The 9,457-nt window shown below is 43.2% G+C and overlaps 1 protein-coding gene across 1 annotated transcript; it reads right to left on the minus strand.

Moving 5' to 3' along the window:
- Positions 1–1,856: 1,856 nt before the first annotated feature.
- On the minus strand, positions 1,857–5,860 carry LOC133664457 (uncharacterized). The gene is made up of 2 exons (XM_062069134.1): positions 3,103–5,860; positions 1,857–2,366 (listed from the first exon to the last, which is right to left on the minus strand). Exon 1 carries the CDS (start codon positions 5,671–5,673, stop codon positions 3,532–3,534), a length of 2,142 nt encoding a protein of 713 aa, XP_061925118.1. The 5' UTR covers positions 5,674–5,860; the 3' UTR covers positions 1,857–2,366; positions 3,103–3,531.
- Between the last annotated feature and the right edge of the window lie 3,597 nt (positions 5,861–9,457).

Raw genomic sequence — 9,457 nt, forward strand, 5'->3', positions numbered from 1 at the left:
TTTTTTTCTTGAAATAAAGCCAATAATGTAATTTTTTGTGGTCCCCTTTATTTAGAAAAGTACCGAAAAGTATCGAAATACATTTTGGTACAGGTACAAAAATATTGGTATCGGGACAACACTATAATGTAGTAACAGATACATTCATAATAACATGTAATATTTAGTATTTTGCTCAAGGAAAATAGAGCGCGGTGGTTAAGAAAAATAGCGAGGTGGTTAAGTGTCTTCCCCAGGACAGAACAGCAGTGACTAGGATGGCGGAAGCGGGAATCCAACCTGGAACCCTCAAGTTGCTGGCACGGCTGCTCTACCATTTGATTGTATGTAACAATCAACATTTTGTAACATTACTCGCACTAATAAGCAGCATAAATATTGTCCAAACACGGAAGTGTTGCCTCTATCGTAACGCAGCACATGCAGTAGCTCCGTCCCCTCTGAAGTCACGTGTGCTCCGGCAGCAGGATATACAAAATATTTCAGGGATACAGAATCTTGCATGACACCAGCTGAGTCTGCAACCCGACGTGACGTCATGTGCAACCCTGGTACCGAAACATTGCACCGTTGGATTTTACGTGAATTGGTGCCTGGTAGGACCGGCGGGATTCGGTCGCTGCCAAAAAAGTTCCTGATTCGGTGCCCATCCCTACTTTCAGGCGGAGTTAAATTAGGAGTGTGACAGTATATGTATTTATTATCTGCACAAAACCAGGAAGTGTGCCTAAAAGTGGGGGGAAAAAACAGTGCATTACAGCTGTCATCTGCCAAAGAGAAGCCAGAGCTTGAGAACACTCTTATGTTGTTAAAGTCTATGATTGGGGATACTTGTCCTTTGGGGTGAACTATGTAAATCGACAAAGTGGATAATACGAAAGCTGTGTGCGATCAGTCGAGATGAGGAATGAGGCTACGAGCTCTAAACTATCAATGCCTCACTTCAGCCAAAAAGGAACATTAATTTACAAAAAATGTATTAATAATTCATCATCTTCAAACAATGACTTTTGCATTTTTCTGCATTGTTGCACTTTGTTAAAAAGAAACACAGTAAAGAGATTTTTGGGCCACAACTTACTTTTGATCAGGCCTCGGCATGTTGTAAAGGTTCAATGAATTCATTACTAATGACATTTTTAATCAGGTTTCACTCATTTGCTTTGTCACCTATTACATGTAGCATCTATAGCGGGCCTGGGCAATTTTTTTGACTCGGGGGGGCCAAATTTTAAGAAAAAAATGTGTTTGGGGGCCGGAAAATCTGATTTTTAGGAACACTAAAACAAAACCTCACAATAATGTCTGATTGAAAGCTAAAAACGTTATGACAGACCACCTTAAAAAACAGAATAGAGTTTTACATTTTTTACTGAAAGAGACACACAGAATGTACATAAAAATAAAGACTGTGGGGTTTACAATATTAACTATGAACGATAAAACACTGAATATTGACAACATATGAACGTCACCCTCAATCGACATATTTTACAATCAAGCGAAACGCAACAAAAATGCAACAAAGATCAAAATATGAACGTAAAGGGTAAAAAAAATACCACCTACAATCTGATGTATCTGATACATCACTAAGCTTTAGAACTTTGTTGTAAAAATATCTTTCCGCGTCTGTCCCTGACACCCGCATTTCAGGCTGGCTGCTCTGGAAACACTTTGTGGAAACGCTCCCCAACCACACTGCTTGGTGCCTCGTCTGAGCTGTGACTTAGATTACCATAGTAAATAATTACATTAACATAGTAACTAGTATATCATGCAAAAGCCCAGATTCCAACTGTAGCACCCCTACTGTAGGATAGCAGGTTAGTACAACAATTAAGATTACTAGGTTCTTGGCTGTATAATTGAGAGACTCGCAATGAGACGTTACGTACTTAGTGGACCACAGAACAACTGCTGGCAAATTTATTGCACAATAATAAACAATAACACATGAACAGTGTGCTTTTTAAATTGTAAATACCCCCCAAAAATAAATAAAAATAGAGCTCTGTTGCAAAAATTCAAAAGTAGCAAAATAGAAGAAATGTCCTTTTTAAATTGTCCTTTCAAAAAATGAATTCTACCCAGGTAGAAATGAATTGAACACTGTCTATATTCCTTGGTTGGGAATCCTTAGTTCTATTGTAATCCGTTATTCCATACTGATTCGGTTCGATACTTGCGACTCTGATGGTGGATCAGTTCAGTTATAGGTCACTGCAGAGTGTGGAGACCGATGCAGCTGGCCACACCACATCCAAACGCTCCCTCTCCGCAGACTCTCACTCACTGGGACTGGCTCGCCATCATAACTCAAGTCCAGTTCGGAACCAGACTTCAGGATCATACAAAAAAACAATCTGCACATAGCAGTACAGAATGTAATCAGTTAGAATACTCTTTTTACTCTTAGTTCTCTTCCATATGGTACCATATTAACTTCAATTTTAAATCAATAAACACAGTTACTCATTTTAACCATTTAGTCATGGACATATGAATACTGGTCGGTTCACACTGTACTCCATATAAGTCTGTAAGACTTTAACAGCAGCATCAAATCATGAAAACTATAGTGGCTTCACCTCTTACTTAAGACTTCAATGAATGAAATGAGTTACATCCATTTAAGGATGTTTCACCTTTTTATCTTTAAATTATGAACTGTGAATTATCACTTTTTAAACCATCACAAAATAAAATAAATGATTATTTAAATGAAATCACATTTTGGTCATCATGTATTATAATGGTTATCATTTTAACTGTATCAATTTAATAAATGAAATGTATCAACAGTTCCCCTTTAAGCTTTTAGCAGCATTGGAATAAATGCAGCTCCTCTGCCCACTGCTAAGGCTGAACACAGTAACATTAAATAAACCTCTCTTTTACACAAAACGAAAATACAATAAAGTTATCCAACTGCAACATGCTAACATGTCACAAGGCATTCTCTCAAGACATCACAATTACTCCAATTGGTTTTGTAAATCTTAACTCTGTGTCTTGTTATCAGACTCCTCTCTTTAGCGCTAACAGGATGGCTAGGCTAACAGGCTTGCTAGTAGGCCTCACTCACAATGTAACACTTACTGGAGTTCTCAGCAGCACAAAACACAGCAACCCGGCTCCCACTGGAACCAGGCTATCTTATGCTGCTTTTCCAACACTCGGTTTGAGAAATGACAAGTATTTTAGCGTATAAACCTTGTCTTTGCAACACAACGATATGACTCGTGCCTTCACTTTTTGACGTTCAGTGAAGGAATGTCTGGAATGAGAAAGGTGCATGCGACCTCTACTGGCCAACATGTGAATAACGTGCTGCGTGCATGCTTCATTAATTTAACACTGTAGTGACCACATGACTTTGACACATCAAGTTTAACATTTTGTAAGTGACCAAAGTGACTTTGGCACACCATAGATTAGAAATGAATAATAGGATAATATATTAGTGACACTATATTTCCATATGGGTTACACACTCCCCCCTTAAGTCAGCATGAGTCCCTTCATGTGCTATAACATCTTGACTCCAATTGCTATAACCTCATGACTGTCGTAGTCACCTAAGGAAATGAGTGCGTGATTGAAACTGTCTAGAAGACTTTGAGCAAAAGAGATGAAGGGTTTACCCAACTGTGGGTAGTTCAATCGGTCTGGTGGCCGCCGTGACCTTACAGATCGGCGTACCATATTGCCTTCCTCACAGTCATCAGGTAAGTCGGTTCCCTCGCCTTGAGTATCTTGAGCTTCTGGAATTTCAGTGTCATTTCCCGGTTTTCCATTTTCATTACTCTCCAACTGGTGATCTCCAACCACTTCAGGAAATTCCTTTTCTTCTTCAACTGGCAACGCAGGCTCATTACCAGCAGAGGACTCCACTTGTGACTGGGTTTGTAGTGTCTCGCCCACTTCCTTTTCTGTGGGAGGATTGACAGCTACTACCAGCTGTTTCGGGATCTCATAGACCTTTGTAAACCTCTTCTCAGTGAGAGCTGAGGTTTCCTCGGGAAGGACTGTGTACTCCTCTTCAGACTCAGAACTTTCCTCTTCTTGTACCTGAGGAGAACTTTGTCTTGTCCTGGGACAACGAATTGGCCTTGGCTGATTGGGTTCCTCATCCTCGACTTCAACCAATTGCCCGCATGGCAGCAGAAGATCCCTGTGTAAAGTGCGGACTGGACCATCTTCATCTACTGGCTGTACCTTGTAAACAGGTAAGTCGCCCATCTGTTGTAAGACACTGTACACAGCGGACTCCCACTTGTCAGCGAGTTTGTGTTTGTTCCTCAGACGGACATTTCTCACCAGTACTCTATCTCCCACTTCAAGTGCAGACTCTCTGACTCGTTTATTCCACTGCTGCTTATTCCTCTCAGCAACCTTCTGGGAGTTTTCAATGGCTTTTTGATAACTCTCCTCCAGTCGAGACTTGAGATTTCGCACATATTGGGAGTGAGATACTGGTGTTTCTTCCCTTACGGGTAGGTTGAATGCAATATCGACTGGAAGCCTGGGTTGTCTCCCAAACATTAACTCATAGGGACTGACCTCGCTTCTGGTACAGTTGTAGGCATGTGTGAGTGGTTTAACGAAATCACGCCAGTGACTCTTCTCTTTTTCTTTCAGAGTACCCAACATGCCAAGAAGCGTGCGGTTGAACCGCTCAACCGGGTTTCCCCTCAGGTGATACGGACTTGTTCTCACTTTCTTGATACCAGCTATGGCACAAAGTTCTTTAATAGTGTGGGATTCGAAATCTCTTCCCTGATCACTGTGCAAGCGTTCAGGAAAGCCGTAGTGAACCAGGAACTGTTCCCACAGACACTTTGCAACAGTAGTAGCTTTTTTATCTTTCGTGGGTATGGCTACTGCGTATTTTGTAAAGTGGTCTGTGATGACCAGAATGTCCTTGGTATTGTGGGAATCAGGCTCCAGTGATAGGTAGTCCATGCAGACTAATTGCATTGGCCTATTTGTCTGGATACTGACCAGTGGTGCTGCTTTCTCAGGCGGAGTCTTCCTCCTAACACACCGGCCACAGGTTTTGAGCTTGTGCTCAACATCCGCAGCCATTCGTGGCCAGTAGAATCTTGACCGTACTAAGTCAATGGTACGGTCTATGCCCATGTGTCCCATGTCGTCATGGAGACACTTGAGTACAGTGACTCTGAGGGACTCTGGAAGAATGAGTTGATAGATCGTTTCCTCTTCACATTTCCGCTTCCTGTACAGGAGACCTTCTCTCATCTCAAGGCGCTTCCACTCCTTGAGCATCAGTTTGAGTTCAGGAGAATTAGGACCGATGTTCCGAGATACTGGGCCTCCAGATTCCAACAGATGAATAACATGTTTGATGGCAGGATCAGCTTCCTGTCGTTCTCGGAGGTCATCCTCACTGAAGATGGGTACCGTCACGTGACCTAATAATTCTTCATCACTGTAGATGTCTGGAACAGCATCGGCGTTGAGAGCTAGGGATTCAACTAACGTGATGGAAGGTAAGTTGTCGGTTTCTCTTATCAGGTGTCTGTGACATAGAGCTGTAACTGCATCTACAGGTAAGTTTAGATGGTCAGGTGACGATGATAGATGATGTGAGGTGAACCGCTTTATTCTCTCTCTTTCTTCCAGTGAAGCGTCATCCTCAACCAGCATTCCATGCGGTCGCCTGGAGAGACCATCTGCGTCTTTATTGCTCTTTCCAGCCCTGTACTTGATGTTGAAATTGAACGTAGAAAGGGCTGCTAGCCAGCGATAACTGGCAGAATCTAGCTTAGCTGAGGTGAGTATGTAAGTTAACGGATTGTTATCCGTTACCACAGTGAAGTTGTTACCATAGAGATAGTCCTGGAACTTCTCTAGGATTGCCCATTTTAAAGCTAGAAACTCCAGCTTGTGTGCTGGATATCTTGCCTCACTAAATGAAAGGCCCCTACTGGCATAGGCGATGACCCCTGATTGGCCATACTGCTCTTGGTATAAAGCAGCTCCTAAACCAGTAGCACTAGCATCCGTATGCAGTGTATAGGGGAGCTTTGCATCTGCGAACCCCAGGATGGGAGAAGATGTGAGCTTCTCTATGATGCATTCAAAAGCATCCTGACAAGCAGGTGTCCATCGTTCTGCGAACGGCTCTTTTGGATTTAAATATTTTCCTTTACATGTCGTCATCTTCTGGCCTTTTCTGAGAGGTGGATAGCTAGAAGTGAGACTGTTTAGTGGCTTCACTATTTTAGAATAGTCCTTGACGAAGCGGCGATAATAGCCGGCGAAGCCTAAAAAGGACTTCAATTATTTTAGGGTCTGTGGCTTTGGCCACGTTTTCAGTGCAATGACTTTCTCGGGATCAGTCTCGACACCATTTCTTGAGACGATGTGTCCAAGATAACGTACAGACGTTTGGAAGAATCTGCACTTCTCGGGAGAGAGCTTGAGACCATATTCTCTTAGCCGTTGAAGGACGTGCAGAAGCCTGGCCTCGTGTTCCTCCAGGGAGGCAGAGAACACAATGAGATCATCAAGAAAGACAAGTACCTCTTTCAGGTTAATGTCACCCATGCATTTCTCCATTAGGCGCCGAAATGTACTCGGCGCATTGGTTATCCCCTGGGGCATACGGTTGAACTCCCAAAACCCCAGGGGACAGACAAAAGCAGTCTTGGCTTTGTCACTCTCTTCCATACAAATTTGGTAATATCCGGACTTGAGGTAAATGATAAATAAAATCCATTACGGAAAACCACTGTGACCCGGTGAGGGCGGAGAATGCTTCTTCGAGGTTTGGTAATGCATAAGCATCCTTTATGGTTTGCATATTCAACTTACGGTAATCGACACAAAGTCGGACATCACCGTTCTTTTTCTTTACGACGACTATGGGTGACGAGTAGGGTGACTCGGACTCCCGTATCACACCAGCTTCTAGCAGTGTTTTAAGGTGTTTCCTCACAGCCTCATAGTCATTGGGATGTATGGGTCTTGAACGCTGTTTAAAAGGCATCTCGTCCTTGAGCTTGATACAATGCTTGACTTTGGTGGCATGACCACAATCAAGGTCATGATGTGCGAACACAGAGTAACCATTGAGTTTCTCTGTGACTCTGGTTTTCCATTCCTCTGGTAGAGGAGAATTTCCGAAGTCAAACGTCAGGGTGTTGTTTGTGGACTGATTTGGAGAAAAGGTTGCACTACAACAGTTCACAGTATCTGCATTCTTGTCAGGTAATGGACTTTTTTCAACAATCTTATCAGGAACATGTAGTTCTGCGACAACACAGTTTGTGGGTAGTGTTATGTCATGGTCTGTCTCGTTTCTCAGCCAAACAGCCAACTTGTGCTGAGGCTGCTGGGGCAAAGTGACGAGGCAAAATGCCACCAGGTAAGACAGACTTTCTTGGCTGCTCCAGAATTGCCAATTTCTCCGTATTTGCAGGATTGACTTTGACCTGCCCTTCCACAAGGACTTTATCATGTGCAGGAATAACTTGCTGCGGTTTCCCTTTGAGTGTCATTAGACCTATTTGCCCAGTGCTCTTTAGCATTTGTCTGAATTCAAGTGCACTGAGGATTTGTTTGTAGCCATGAACAGTTGAAGTGGTCTTTTGAGTGTTGTATTGGCACTCTTCATCGTATAATACATCAAGTAAGTTGGTCCCTATTAGAACAGGCAGGTCACTGTTGGAGCGTTGATCGGGGACAACTAATGCTAGAGTGTTCACTTCGGGTGCAGTGTCAATAAACTCCTTTGGCAACCTAATACTGACTTCTACATAGCCCAAATATGGGACGGACTGACCATTAGCACCTTCCACATCAAGAAGATTGAATGGCTGGATAGGCTGTTCTGACAGGTGCTCTTTGTAGAATGAGTTTGAAATTGTGGTCACCTGAGACCCTGTGTCAAGAAGGCAGTTACACTTTACACCTGACACAGTCACATCACTGATGCATTTGTTGCCAATTAAACCTTTTGGTATTTTAGATTGGTGCTTGGTTCTGTGAGAATAACTTGAAACATTTTGTTTGGAGCTGGTGTTAGTCTTTGTTCCTGTTTGCTCCTCAACAGGAACATGATTTATAAATCCTGTTTGCTTTGTTCGTCCCACAGCTTTTGTTTCTCTTTGAGTTCTTGGCGTTTAGCCTCAACAACCACTGGGTTGGACTCGTTGGGACAAGCTGGCGCTATATGTCCATCTTCGCCACAGTTAAAGCAATACCACGGTCATGGTTTCTTTTTGCCTCTTAGGACAGCCTCTGTCTTAGGCTCCTTTTCCTTGGGTTTCTTTGGCTTAGCTCCCTTGGAGGTAGCCTTTGTGGAAGATTCATCCACGGACGCTTTCAGGTTTGCCAACTGGGCTTGAAGTTGTGCAAGTTGTTTTTGTATTTTCTTTGTACTCTCATTATGGTTGTCCTTTACAGCAGCGGCTGCTATGTCCCTCTCATCTGTATCAGAGTTGTACACGTTCACATTATTAGACTGCACTTTAGCTTTGTGAAATCCAACGTGTTGCTTCATACGACGAGATCTGGCAGCCTGCTTATCTTCCTCCGTCCTCACTAAGAGCAACAACTCGGAGAACGAGGGTGGGGCATCCTTCTGCAGTTGGGACAGCTGAAGATGTGTGATTAAACTATTGTTGAAACATCCCCTGCAGAACTGTTTCAGCAGTTGCCGGTCTGCGTCCCTGGCAGGAATGCCATTCCTCTTGACTACTTTGCTCAGTATTGACTGTAGACGATGTAAATAAGCAGAAGCCTTTTCACCCGGCTCTGCGTCGGTGGTAAGGAATGCTGCAAATAGCTCATCAGCATCATCCACAGTACCGTAGGCTAAGTCAAGAACATGCAAACGTCACGTGGGCTCGACTGGGGCTCAACCCTTTTTCGATTACGCATGCACCTCCTGGTACCCTAGTACCTCCAAAACCCTCAAATCTAAACTCCAAACATCTCAGAACAAGCTAGTCAGGTTACTGCTAGAACTCCACCCCAGATCCCACCTCACTCCTACCCACTTCTCTAAAGTGGGCTGGCTCAAGGTGGAGGACAGAGTTAAACAACTTGCACTGAGCCTAGTCTATAAAATCCGCTACACCTCCCTGATACCGAAGTACATGTCAAACTACTTCCTTAACGTAAATGACCGCCATAACCACAACACCAGGGGGAGCTCCACTAACCACGTTAAACCCAGATTCCGAACTAACAAAGGTCTTAACTCATTCTCTTTCTATGTCACATCAATGTGGAATGCGCTCCCAACAGGTATAAAAGAAAGGCATCTACTATCCTCCTTCAAAACCGCAATAAAAGTTCACCTCCAGGCAGCTACAACCCTAAACTAACAACCCTTCCCGGATTGCTAATAATCAAATGTAAACAATCAAATGCAGATACTTTTTCTTATGCCTTCTGATCTCTCTCTCTCTCTCTATGTCAA

Source organism: Entelurus aequoreus, linkage group LG01 (genome assembly GCF_033978785.1).
Source record: "Entelurus aequoreus isolate RoL-2023_Sb linkage group LG01, RoL_Eaeq_v1.1, whole genome shotgun sequence".
Classification (NCBI taxonomy): domain Eukaryota; kingdom Metazoa; phylum Chordata; class Actinopteri; order Syngnathiformes; family Syngnathidae; genus Entelurus; species Entelurus aequoreus.